This window comes from Charadrius vociferus, unplaced genomic scaffold, assembly GCF_000708025.1.
Source record: "Charadrius vociferus isolate BGI_N301 unplaced genomic scaffold, ASM70802v2 scaffold398, whole genome shotgun sequence".
Lineage (NCBI taxonomy): Eukaryota > Metazoa > Chordata > Aves > Charadriiformes > Charadriidae > Charadrius > Charadrius vociferus.
In genome coordinates this window covers 1,579,441-1,592,613 of record NW_009649571.1, presented here as the reverse complement: position 1 = coordinate 1,592,613, position 13,173 = coordinate 1,579,441, and the positions used below count along the sequence as shown (strand labels likewise).

The following is a 13,173-nucleotide window of genomic DNA, read 5'->3' as shown; positions in this document are numbered from 1 at the left end:
GGAAAAGAGATCACCCTGATTAGGGGAATCAAGGTGAGGGGAAATTGTCTGAAAACGATAATCAAGTCAGAATTGCTGCTGGGCATTGGTAAACTGTTTTGGGTGATGGATGGAAGATTTGGAGATTGTTTCGTCCTAACCTTTTATTTAGGAGAAAATTTCCCCCCTTGGATATTAAGAAATCAACTTTTGAGTTACTGAGAAGCACCAATATTCAGGCAAATACATGACCACGCACAATAGCTTCATCCAGTAATAAAAACAAGTGGCTCTATCATTGCACAGTGTATTTTTGCAAGATGCACAGCACCTGTCTCAAGCCTATGAAGAAGAGGACGGTGTGGATACTGAGCCCTAGCACCCGCTGTGTTTGAAAAGCGGAGCCCTGCAGTGCGCCTGAGGAGGAGGCAGGCAGCTCCGAGATCCTCAGTTGTTTATCCTTAGCTGACAGCCGCCGTTCCTAATCACAGGAACATACCTGTGCAAAGGGACAGGTAGTTTATTAGTCTCGTGTGACTGCATCTCTTTAGTTGGTCTGTTGGAAAGTAACTCTAAATGCTCTTCAGGCCTCTTGCTGAAGGCTCCTGCCCTGCTGCCTGCAATTCTGAGAGAATAAATACTCACTCTACCCTGCCTGCCCTGCAATTCCTCAGAATAGCGGGATTTGTTGTAGTTCGGGATGTGCTCTGTGTAGTCACAGTAGAACTCCCTGCTGCCCACGGGGTCCGTGTTTTGTTTCTGCTATTACTACTTTTAGAGTGCTATTAACAAGGGCCTTGTTAATTTGCAGGAAATAATTATCCCTGCAGAACCAACCATCCACATGGATGTGGATAAAGGGGTTTCACTTAGAGCTCTAGCTGTGTGAACAAAAGGCAGAATTTGGAGTCATTAGTTAAAACGCTGATTTTCCTGCCTGGCTTGCGTGTAATTAGCAGCTGTCCTGCTGTGGTCACGTTTGCAAAGGCCTGGCTAGAGCCAGCCACCTCGGACCAGTGTCCGATGATTTGTGTTTCTGTTTTTCAGTGATGAACCAGTGGCAGATATTGAAGGACACAGCATGAGAGTGGCACGTGTGATGTGGCACCCGTCTGGGAGGTTCCTTGGTACTACCTGGTATGGAGATGTGTGGTTATTTGCATTAAGACATTACCATTAGCAGCTGTCTAGCTGGTAGCCCAGTGGGTACCACTGCTTGTCCGCAGAGGCACCCAGCATGGGCAAGCGTTGCCCATGCTTGACAGCAGCTGGGCTGTTGCAAAGTAAATAACAGCAAGTCATTGGGATTCCTTTCTCTGCCCCTCATGTGAGACGCTGTTTGTCTCCGTCTGGAAATAAAATGCCCACAGAGTTAGTGAAATATCCTGTTACTCGCCCTGGAGATACACTTAGTTGGACAAATGCTTTGTTTTTACAGCTATGATCACTCGTGGCGCTTGTGGGACTTGGAAGCTCAGGAAGAGATTCTCCATCAGGAGGGGCACAGCAAAGGGGTCTATGACATTGCCTTTCACACGGACGGGTCTCTCGCTGGCACTGGGTGAGTTTGGTTTGCGTCAGGGCTGGATGTGAAATATTATCAAGGTTTTGTTGCTGACTGATGCCAAGCGCCCCAGCCATTTCTGCTGGTGAGGCTGAGCGTGCTCTGGCAGTTGCTGAAGTCTCTGATGGGTGTTGCTCGGGTTCTCTCTTCCCAGTGGTCTGGATGCTTTTGGCCGGGTGTGGGACTTGCGCACGGGACGCTGTATCATGTTTCTAGAAGGCCACTTGAAGGAGATCTATGGGGTTAACTTCTCCCCAAATGGGTAAGAAAGGGGCTTGCATGGTTTAGGTGGGAGCTCTGAGTACAAACCCCAGCTTCCAACAACACGTTCTTCTTCCACCCTTTGGCAGATACCATGTCGCAACTGGCAGTGGTGACAATACTTGCAAGGTGTGGGACCTCCGCCAGAGGAAGTGCATCTACACCATTCCAGCCCATCAGAACCTGGTGACTGGGGTGAAATTTGAACGTAAGTGCCTCCCGTCTGATGTTCCTTATCCCTGCCTCTCCTGAGCTGAGGTGGCAAGGGATGAGACAACCCAAAACCACATTTTTAGGTCAAGAAGGCCCGTACTGGTTAGCAGAGATGATTTGTCATGTTTTTATTTGCAAATCTCACTTTCCCTTTTTCTCATTCTCTGCTGCAGCCAATCACGGTAACTTCCTGCTCACCGGCGCTTATGACAACACTGCAAAGATCTGGACTCACCCCGGCTGGTCCCCGTTGAAAACACTGGCTGGTCACGAGGGAAAGGTGATGGGACTGGATATCTCCCTCGACGGCCAACTGATAGCGACCTGCTCCTACGACCGAACCTTCAAGTTGTGGACAGCGGAGTAGCTCAGAGGTGCTGCTGATGAACTGGAATGGAGATGTTAATAGCTTTGAACTAAGACTTGCTTTTTTTTATATTAAAGAGAAAAAAGGAATCACCTTTTGCACCGTGTGTTCCGGCAGCTGTAGTCACTGGCTGGTCTTGGGTTGAGGTGGTTTTGGAGCACCTGTATTTGCCAGCGTTTGGTCAGAGTCACATCTCAGGTGATGTTTTTCCACTTTTGGGGACTTTGTTTCTATACTGCAGATACTGCTTTCTGCTGTAATTTGAAGGTGATCCATCTGCTTCCACCCTCTCTTCCAAGTTGCATTCACAGGTTTTCTCTTGTCTGTTTTGAACATTTGTAGGCAGCCACACACCGCATCTGGTATGGTGTGGTGGTCAGCCTCTGTTAACACCTTCCCTTTTCCATGAGCCTTTGGTAGGAGTCTGTGGCTTCAAACTTGACTCGCATTTCAAGAAAGCAAAGCTAGCTGTCAGAGTGAGAGGGAGACGGTACCCTGCGTCCCCGCCTTCCGCAAAGGTCATCTCTGAATGGAGGTCTGTACCCCCTTTGTACCCACTCATAGTAGATGTTAAAGGCCAGGGAAATTTGTCTTTTCCCTGTACCACCTCAGACCAGATCCTGTCCAAGCTCCTTGAGCTGTCTCATGAACTGGGTGTTTCAAATCCATGTGGGCATCTCCTGGCTGAGTTTTTGCCATCACCTGAGATGATAAGAAAGTGGCTATTTTGGAGTAGGATTGTTCTTGTTCTAACTTACACCCTGGGGAGCTTTCTTATTTGTTGTTTATTCTTTAAATTGATGGTTTGAAAATCTTGTGTTCTGGAAAATCAAAACATGTTTTGAACGTGCATCCTGGCTGCTGGGTCTGACTCAGGAATGGAGAAGTGACAGGTACTTCACGCCACACAGTTCGATTTCTGTCTGCTGTCAAAAAACCTTCAGGAGAAAAGAGAAGACTGATCCATCTCCCCGTTGTCAGCTGCAGAGCAGCTGTCCATGTTCCTTGGGAACGTAAACACGGTTCTGTTCTCAACATTTGCAGTGGAGTTGGAGTTTGTATTTTAAAAAAAAAAACAACCCAAACCCACTCACAAGTTACTCTTCTTCTAGCAGAGTGTTGGGGGCTTTCTCCTCCCTTCCAGCAGTATGGTGGCATCTGCCACGTGCTGTATGCCAGCTCTTACTCCCAGGGAAAATGCTATGGGACGAGAGGCCAGCAACTAACACAGAAAAATATTTAATTGCAGTCTTCTCCTGTATAAGCCCAGATACACAGCTCCGTGTGCTCAAGTGTCTCCTAAAGTGTCAGCTAAAGGGCCTGTCCGAGTCTGGCAGCTGCGCAGGGGCCTCCCAGCCGCACAGCCAGGACAAGTTCCCCTGGGGTGTTGCTTGTCAGGTTGCCATTCACGGGACCATCCTCGCCCAGCAGGCTCCCATGTTTCTGGCTGGCTTAGGATAAAACCTGGAACACTAATGAATATTCTGCATTTACAGTCGTGTTGCTCCTGGGGTGTAAATCTCAGCACAGGGTTTCTGTCACACTGGAGCAAGGGGAAGGAAGCCGAGTGCTGCCTGCCCTGTGCCCTGGCACCCTTCCTGGTGCTTGCAGTCGGGGAAGCCCTCGCAGGGCAGTCTCTGCTGGAAAGGTTACTACAGTCAAAACACTGCCACCTCCTCCAGCACAGGGTCCGCATGGTTGCTCAGCTGGAGGATGTGAATTCCTGAGTTAAAACTGGCACAGAGCAGCGTAGAGCTGTCGCAGACGGCCAGCGAGGCCAGCGGTCCCGATCCCTCGAGGCACAAGGTGGCCAGGCAGGCTGGGGAGGGAAGAGAGAAGTCACTCGCGACGCTTGGTTTGCTGAGATGAGACAGGACCACCCCAGCCTCCCACCTCCTGCCACTGCCTGTGTGCCTCCAGCTGCTCACCCGAGGAGGGTGAGCTGCACCCTCCCTGTGCCAGATCCACGTGTCCAAAGGCATCATCGGGATGTGCCCTCTGCAAGAAACACCATCCACCCCATAAGCCCCACGGGGGATCTGTGTGTTGCCCAGCTAATGTGGATGCAGGCTGGGGTCGGGCTCTGCCCACTCCCTGCAGAGGAAGCAGGGATGGATGGACAGACGACCCTGCAGGGCTCATGTGGAGGTGTTCCCCACAGGCCTTTTTCTCCCAAATTGCTTACGGTCCAGAAAAATTCTTCCTGAGGGCTGTGCTACACTCAACATGCAGCTTTGATAAACCACCAAAAGAGAAACAGAAATAAGATTTACAATTTCCAGTGCCACATCAGCCCTTCCGTTTGTGTCTATGGTTAAAAAAGACCCTGAGGCAGTATTTGTGCAGAGACACCAATCCCGCACTGAGCTGCTGATAGAGCCGCCTTTGCCGGGGACGCACAGGCAACTCCTGGTGACTTACACCCTCTCGAGAGCACCTGAATTAAGGCTGATGGCTGTGGAGGTCACCCAGTTGTGACGGCAACAGGATGAAAACAAAGCTGCCGCCCACCCTGCCGCCGCCTCGGCGTGCACAGGCACCGGGGTGAAAGCCGAGGTCAGCGAAACAGAAGGTGAGAGCTTTTCTGTGGGAGATCATCAGGTTTCTATTTTCATCCTGGGTTAAACAAGTGCCTTTGGAGAGGTGCTTAGCCCCGGGGAGTGTCTAATGCCAATGACTTCTGCGGCATTTGGTGCCCGTCTGTGAACCTGAACGGCTTCCCAAGAGGTGTCTGCGTTGCTCCTGAGCCTGCTGCCACGGCAGGGAAACAGCCTTTGTGTCCAGCTCAGGTGGGGACTCGGCCCCCACGAAGTCCTCCAGCAAGCGGGGGGGAACCCTCAAACGCCCACGATTCCCCTTCAAGGGGACAGCCAGGGTGAGGGCGGCTGCCGGCCAGCCCCTGACCCACCACCGCAACTTCTGCTCCCTACAGCGTTCCACTCGTATCTGCAGAAAGCGCTGCAGCTCCCCTGTTCTTGATTTTTATCATTTGTCCTTTTGTTGCTGAACTTGGGTGTATCTTTAAAAGCCAAAGCCACCTTGTCATTGCTTGCCTTTAGTTTAGAAGGACACCCATCATTTCTCACACTATGCACACTCGCTCCCTTCGCTGGAGGGTGAGCAGAAGCCCCTGGGGTTGCTCTGGGGCACATCTCCACCCTGCCCTGCAGCTGCTTTAGAGTAAAACCCAGAGATTTTAGGCGTCATTGTACCCAACACCACCCGGAGACAGAAACAAAGGAAGCGGTTTTGTTACCCCAGGGTAAGGCACACTGAGCGGGTAGGACCCTCCCCTACCTGCAGTGTCTCGGTCCCAGACCTTCACGGTGCTGTCGCATGAGGCCGTGGCAATGGCGAGGGCCCACGCTGGACCCTGGGGAAGGAAGACACATGAGGTCGTGGTCTGGAAATGCCCTCTGTACTCGCACACTGGGTTCCGTGTCTGCCGCAGGTCCCACAGCTGCAAGGCAATGGGCAGTCTTTAGAGCTCAGGCTCCGTTACCGTCACCGGCCAACACGAAGGTCTTTTACAAAGAAGGGAAGGTGGGTTTGGATAAAGAGCTCCTCGCCAATCCAAGTACAACATCTACTGGTGTTGTCCCCTGCTCACGCTCACAGTTCTAGAGAACTTCAAACCCCGAAGGATTTTCACCGTTGGTGTCTATTCAGGCATACACCCACCCCCGTTAGAGCTGCTGGGGTAAGACCGTGCGGGCAGACAACCCCACTCCAGCCTGCTCCCGCCCTCAGCCCCGCGCTCCCTGCGACAGGACGGTCTCCTCCTCTTGGTGCTCACACACAGCGCTGAGAACCTGCAGGACTGAATCCCGGGTTTGGAAACGCCTCGAGCAAGGGGGAAGGTCCCTTACAGGCTTTCTGCAAGAACCTGGTGCTCCTCGATACCATCACTGACACAAAATCCCACTGCTTTAATCGGGAAGAATATCTGCTTAGATACTCCTTGAGCAGCACACACACCGAAGGGACGGGCAGGAAGACGCTGAGCTGTGGCCCAGCTGGTGACACCAGCATAAGGCCAACCCAGTGGGAGCAAGCTGATCCTCGGAGTGCTGATCTGCTGCCCTGCACCCTGTGCTGTGGACATTGGAGAAAATACCAGGAAAAAAAAAAGCAGGATTTGCTGCCCAGCAGACTCACGGTCGCCTCGCCACCCTCCCCAGCGGAGCCGCTGCTGCTGCTGAGGCAGTACCGCCCGTCCTGGCTCGCGTCGCAGCAGGTCTGGATGTGCCGCTTGGCTGGGAACGTGTGTGCCACCCGCAGCCCCCGGCTGTCCCAGACCCTGGAAGGAACGGGAGAGGGGAAGGAGGGCTCCAACACACCACTGCCGGGCTGGGCTCCCCTCGGTGCCCTCCCGTGCCCCCTCGCAGCGTGCCCTCACTGCCGTCCCTCACCATGCGCTCCCAAAGCTCTCGCTGCACCCTTGTGTTTAGCTGTCCTGGATCCATCTCAGCTGTGCTAAGCTTTTTTTTTTTTTTGTAAGTTCTCCTTTGTACCCACAGTCACCTCCCAGTGCTGCTTACAGCCGGGGGTGTCCCCGTACTGTCCTCCCCTGGCAAAAAAACACTCTCCAAGACCAACGTGAGCTGGAAGGTGGCCTCCAGCCGCCCCAGCAGGGTACAGGAGACCAGGTGGTTATGACAACCAACCAAAGAAACAGCCCCTTGTGCCCTGGCACCTTCCACAACCCCCACGTGCCCCAGGCTGCAACTCCCTTCTCTGTGGCCACGCGTAAGATTTACCTGACAGTTTTATCCTCCGAGGTCTGGATGACGTAAGGCTCCCCAGGAACCCAGCACAGATGTGTGACCTGCGGAGAGGAAAGGAAGAGCAGAAACCCACCTCGGCGTGCAGCCCAGGCCGGTGTCCACCCATGCATACAGAGCCACTGAGCTCCTGTCCTTTCCTCCTCGTGCTGGAAATGCCCATTTCCATGAGCAGGAAACATTGGATGAAGTGTTTTTCTGCTTCCCACTGAAGCTGCTCCCCTCTACAGGGTTTGATCCCAGCGGTTACTGGGGTTATGTGCAGGCAGGGAGGTGCCAACAGCTCAAGAGGACACAGCGTCATGGGAAGAGGGGTACCATGGGCACCAGAAGATGGTACCCACACCAGTTCCACTGCTGGGCTGGTCAAGAAGGGAACGCAGCCCCCACTGCACACTGTGCATGCCAACAGCCCTGAGTCAGAGCGTTCAGAAATTGCCGTATGTCTCTTGGGATCTTTGTGCTCCAGGATTTGTTGTTTACTGGAGAACGGAGTAACCAGCCTCAAGCTTTGGTCTCCCCAGGTGTGCAGGCAACCTGCATGGTGCCTCAAGGGCTTTTGTAGCGCCAAGCTCAGGGCAAATTCACTCTACGCGGCTTTGCATGCGAAATAACCAAGCGGGCAGCGAGGTGCCATGATGGGATGCAAGGAACCAGCGGCTCCTACCAGATTCCTGGAGATAGCAGCCCTGCCCAGACACTCGCCCGTCTCTATGTCCCACTTGCGCACGGTGTTGTCTCGGGACCCCGTGCACAGCTGGGAGCCATCTGCAACCACAAGTTAACATAAAAAAACAAAGTCAAAAGTTGTTGAGGCCCCATCCCTGGAGGTGTTCAAGGCCAGGCTGGACGGGGCCTTGGGCAACCTGGTCTATTGGGAGGTGTCCCTGCCCATGGCAGGGGGGTTGGAACTTGATGATCTTCAAGGTCCCTTCCAACCTAAACCATTCTATGATTCTGTGATTCAAGAAAAGTTGCCAAGAAATCCCTGCGGAATAGGAGTGCGCTGTTCCTTACCCGGGCTCACGGCCAGTCCCGTAATGACCAGGTCATGTCCTGGGAAGTGCTGGCTTGGCCCTGAAGTCCCATGAAGCTCCCACATCATCGCCGTCTTGTCCCGGGATGCGCTGAAGACTCTGTTTGAGTCAAGGGCAGAGGTGACCTGCCGAGGAAAAGATGGGAGAAGCCGGGCAGCGTCCCCACCCAGCCCAGCCGTGCGCAGGGAGAGCACAGCACTGCTGCTGTCCTGTTGGAGCCCAAGACATGCAGAACCGTGACGGGGGAGAGCAGCCTGACCACCAGACTCTGGCTCGGCCATGTTGGATGTACACATGGCGGATTGCCCGATGCCCACTGCTGCGACTCCTGCTTGATTCTGCTCTGCTGGATGCTGGCCGCAGGCAAACCCCGCCGCAGCAGGGCTGGGGGAAACCACCAGCCCAAGTGTGATTGCTGCAGCCGTGGGGAACGTCAGGCAGCGAGAGTGTGTGACTTGCCAGCAGGACCCACATCCTCGCAGAACCGGGGAGCTGGATGGTGGATGGGTGTTTGTGGACCCTCTTCTCAGAAACCATTCGTTTTATGGGAAAAACCTCCTTAAAAACCCAAATGAGCCCAGTGGACGGTTGCTTTGAGCACCGGGATGAATGAGACCCCTTCCATCCCTCCAGTGCCCCAAAGCACAGGGGACCCAGACCCACTGGGACTGTCCCCAGCACGAGCCACGCTGTGCACACAGCCCCACATGTTTGCTCTCTGAGTAGCGTGTTTGGCTTTGTAATCCAGACGCCAGAAGAAAAATTAAAGCCCCGCTGTTCCCAGGCATGGCTGATTTGTAAAATAATGACTGAGTTTAGTGGAATGAGACCTGAAGGAAAGTGAACGGCATCTCTGAAACAAAAACTTGACCTGGTAATTCATCCTGAGTTTTTGCTATACAGTCTCTTGGAGGGGAAGATAAGCACGTGACCAAGCCTCCTGGAGCCCTGTTGGGTCTGGAGGCAACCACTCCATGCTGCTCCCCCCGACAGCAAAATATCAGTTGAGACCTGGGGAAACACCTAACGCATTCTGAAATCCCGGTCTCTCTTTCTGACGGAGCAAAGCGAGCCCTCTGTGGCTGACAAACCGTCGCCCCATCACTCCTAGTTCCCCGGTTTCTGACTTCTAACGGCACAGGAGACCCCACCGCTCACCTTGGTGACCTCCCGCTCGTGCCCGATGAAGCGCTGCAGCACAGCCCCGGATCTCCAGCTGCAAACAGCCACGCTCTGCGGAGGAGCAGGGAGAGGCGATTAGCGGCGGCCAGCTTCAGCAGCAGCTGAAGGAGGACTCTGCACATTCTTGGTTATATTATACCGAGACCTGTGCACAGTCCGAGCTTGAAAAGGGAACAGATTCTTCTGGTTTTGAGCTCCCATGGCAAATACAACTGTCTTTAGAGCCCTCTTTTGCCAGGTAACATAAGAGAAGGGCCAGTGTGGTGATTCCAAGCCTGGTTGAGAGCATTTGAGGTGACGTGAGCTATGGAGAAGGTTGTAAAATTTGATTCAACGTGCTTCAGTGTGTGCCCTTGCTCTAAGCTCATCTTTTCTCTCTAAATTCAGGAACTGACAAAGTTGTTACCATTCACAGGAATGTTTAAAGCTCACATTCAAACCACATCACCTTATTTTCTCTCTGCCAATACATTTTCCTGTCTGTGACTGTGCTTTGTGCCCCGCGGTGGGGGGTAGAGGGGGCTCACCTTATCCCTTCCTCCTGACACACACAGCTCTGGTTTGAGAGCAGCCACAGAAGTGACGGCATCGGTGTGCACGGGGCCGTGCTGCCGAACAGCTCGAACAGGTCCCGTCTCCTCCACGGAGCCATCGGCCCTGCAGCAGGCAGAGAGACAGCGGCGGGAGCTGCAGGGCTTTTAAGGCAAAGTCCGAGTGACGTTCCCCTCCAAGACCCAGGTCTGGGGGGTGACACCCCCGGCTGGGCTGCAGAGCAATACCACCCGCCTTAGAGAGACGAAGAGAAGCTGCGAATGGACAAACTGGAACAAGTGGGATGGAGTAGACCTATTCAACCTCTAGAGCTGCTAAACACTTCGATGTTTACTCACTCCATGCTGGTGAAAAGAACAGAGGAGAGCTGCGTTCCCATCGTTCCAGCTCCACTCCCACTAACGCCGCTCTGGCTCTCCTCTGCTCTGCCGCCAGCACCACCGAGCACGGCCACCCCCCACTGCCACCCTCTGCCCGCAGCTGGTCCCCAGGCAGAAACCACCCACCCTGCTGCCAGACACCACGTTATCTCCTCTTGCTGACAAGAGCTGAGGATAGTCTCTGAAGAGACAATGAAGCAGTTTGGATATTTGGTCGGACAGCCGCCGCTGGAGCTGTCAGCCGTCAGCGCTCTGCCTCAGCCATCACAGAGCACGACCACCGGCCACGTTTACAAGCTCAGCCCCCGCTGAGAGCTATATTTGGGGTTTCAGTCCCTCAAAGAAGCTGAGCAGTCTTTAGAAGCAAGAGTCAAAAATGAAAACCTGATTCATACATTCAATTATGAGACTAAAACCATGGGCTTGCTATATTCTCTGTTCGTTTGCTGTTCTCTATTCACTCTCATAACTGGTTTATTAACTTAAGGCATGATTATCCGGGGTTGCTTTACCTGTATTTGGCGGTGTGGAAGCTGATTTTACTCTGTAGTTTCCCCATAGCCCTTCTGACCAGCACGGCTCCCACTACGGCCAGCGGTGCTGAGCATCACATCACCATCTCAGGGACCTGCTGCTGGGACGTGACCTGTGGGTGAGGAGACACGGCATTTCTAGGGATCCAGAGAGGTTTCTGCTTGTTACACATATGGGATAAAGTGCTGATAATACATTATCTACATCATAACTTCATTTAAAATAAGAGGAAAAAGCTCAGAGGATGGGACATCTGGAGCTTCCAAGTCAAACTTTTTGCGTAGAGAACACCCAGCTTCAGAGATGAGGTTACTGGGACCTTACAGTTTTCAAGACAGCCAAGCATGGTGAGACCACGATAGGGATGGAGCTGCTGCCTATAATTATTCTAAAGAAGTTCCTCCTCATGTTAAGATAGAACTTCCTTGACCATAGGAAGTTCCATCTCAACCTGCGGAGGGCCTTCTCTGCTGTGAGGGCGGCAGAGCAGTGGCACAGGCTGCCCAGAGAGGTGGGGGAGTCTCCCCCTCCAGAGCCATCCCAAACTCGCCTGGACGCCGTCCTGTGCCACTGCTGGAGGTGCCCCTGCTCTGGCGGGGGGTGGCACTGGGGGAGCTCCAGAGGGCCCTTCCACCCCTCACCAGTCTGGGATGCTGTGATTCTAGCACCTTACACCTCCTCTTATTCCAGAATCTGCTCTTGACTTAAGTATTTCCCGGAGATCCCAACCTCGACTGGCAAATGCAAACACCTTCAGCCTGAAGTTCATACCGCTGTCTGGTGGGACTGTAGCTATAGACCAAGACAACTGCAGTCACAGGCAGCCTGAACTTAATGGGACCAGCCTGGCTTAACGTAAAGCTTGATGTGGTCTTCCCATAGGCTGAGGAACACTTTGGGAACAGCAGCTTCTATGTGCAAACCCCAGGTCCAGGCTAAACAAGACCATCTTGCTAAGCCAGATGCCTTCAGCAAAAATATACCTGCTGTCCAGGCTGGGAGCAGCCTGCGGGGTCCCAGCACATCCCTCGCAAGTGCCATCGCCACAGCCGGATGGTCCGCATCCGGATGGAGGAGCCTCCGTCAGAGCAGGGCTCAGGTCAAGGCCGCGTCTCTCCCTCTTATCCTCCCAGGTCGCAGACCCAGCGGAAACCAGTTTCAATGACAGTGAATTGCCACGGACAGTAATTGGCTGCTTCTGAGCTCAAGACATACTAATTGGATTTGGTCTGTGCTAGGTGTACGTTAGCGTTGCCGTCTTCTGGGTCAGTAGTATTTTGTTACGAAAAATAAAAAAAACCAACCCACCTGCTGCTCCAGCAAAGACAAAAAATATGCTTCAAGGCTCTGCCCACAAAAATTTGCAAACCAAATACTGGAAGCACTAAGCAGGAGCAGGTGGGTTTCTACAAAACATTCCCTTTCTAATTTTACCCTGACAGCTTTTGTAATTAGCAATTAGTAATACCCAGCTAATCTCCACCTGTCCTATCCATGAATTTGCAGGTTCAAAAGATGTGAAGAACAATAAATCTCACAGTAGAGGGGCAGTGGTAATTCAGCAATTTACTCCTTTCAGTCAGACCAAGTGTCCAAATTGTTTCAGTACATTAGGAACAGACATGATTTTTCTTTGACAATGAGAGAACTCTGGAAGTTGTTTTTCCTGCAAAACAAGATTCTAGGAAAAAGCTAAGATGCAAATTCTGATTTTTTAATTGCAATGATTACGCTGTTCCCCAACCAGCAGTTAGTTTCCCCGCTCATGCGGTTACTGTACACGTGCAACCGTCCCTACCTGCACAGCAGCTCAAACCGAGCTGGATCACGGCCGACAGCTGCCGGCAACCGCGGAGGCTGTGAGGGACACGGGAGGTGTATCTCGTGTCTAACAGTGTTCTCCTGCCTCTTGCCCACTGCCAGAAAGAGTCGATTTTTTCTGAATCCTGAACCAGAGCAGTAGTTGCTCGGGCAGGACGTTCACCAGAGGTTTTACCGTGAGGAGGTGTCCCTACACATGTTATCATGGCACTGGTCCATCACAAAGCGCTCTGATAAATCCGGGATCCCGCAGCAGCGGCTCCAGCCAAAGCTACACCTCCAGGAGACTGAATTTCACGCTGGAGGATCTCCCATCCCCCTCCCACGAAATGCATTGCTGAAGAGAAATCAAAACTCTTTTCTTTTACTAAATTGTTTTTAAAAAATACCCCCTTCTGTCTGACCGGTGCAATCCATACCGTGGAATAAGGAAACGACACTACCCAAAGATGGAGCGCAGACACCCTGGCAGCATCCTCGCCCCGACTGCACGGGGCGT

General features: G+C 52.8%; 2 protein-coding genes across 2 annotated transcripts in view; one reads left to right on the top strand and one right to left on the bottom strand.

Moving 5' to 3' along the window:
• PRPF4 (pre-mRNA processing factor 4) overlaps positions 1–2,438 on the top strand; it is a gene marked incomplete at its 5' end in the record, with an annotated part of 8,728 nt that extends 6,290 nt beyond the window's left edge. The window contains 5 exons of the mRNA XM_009890282.1: positions 1,027–1,116; positions 1,418–1,540; positions 1,698–1,805; positions 1,894–2,012; positions 2,191–2,438. Coding sequence (XP_009888584.1) covers positions 1,027–1,116; positions 1,418–1,540; positions 1,698–1,805; positions 1,894–2,012; positions 2,191–2,384 — 634 coding nt within the window. The remainder of the gene's footprint in view (positions 1–1,026; positions 1,117–1,417; positions 1,541–1,697; positions 1,806–1,893; positions 2,013–2,190) is intronic.
• Positions 2,439–4,042: 1,604 nt separating this feature from the next.
• On the bottom strand, positions 4,043–10,878 carry WDR31 (WD repeat domain 31). The gene is made up of 9 exons (XM_009890281.1): positions 10,832–10,878; positions 9,915–10,044; positions 9,364–9,438; positions 8,186–8,330; positions 7,836–7,936; positions 7,145–7,212; positions 6,543–6,684; positions 5,682–5,844; positions 4,043–4,203 (listed from the first exon to the last, which is right to left on the bottom strand). Exons 1-9 carry the CDS (start codon positions 10,876–10,878, stop codon positions 4,043–4,045), a joined length of 1,032 nt encoding a protein of 343 aa, XP_009888583.1.
• Between the last annotated feature and the right edge of the window lie 2,295 nt (positions 10,879–13,173).

Coding starts and splice junctions, on each gene's coding strand:
- WDR31 (XM_009890281.1), bottom strand. CDS start 10,878: ATGGGGAAACTACAGAGTAAAATCAGCTTCCACACCGCCAAATACAG. Junction 7,937..8,185: donor GGGACTGGCCGTGAGCCCGG/GTAAGGAACAGC, acceptor TTGTGGTTGCAG/ATGGCTCCCAGCTGTGCACG. Junction 7,213..7,835: donor CTGCTATCTCCAGGAATCTG/GTAGGAGCCGCT, acceptor TCCTCTCCGCAG/GTCACACATCTGTGCTGGGT.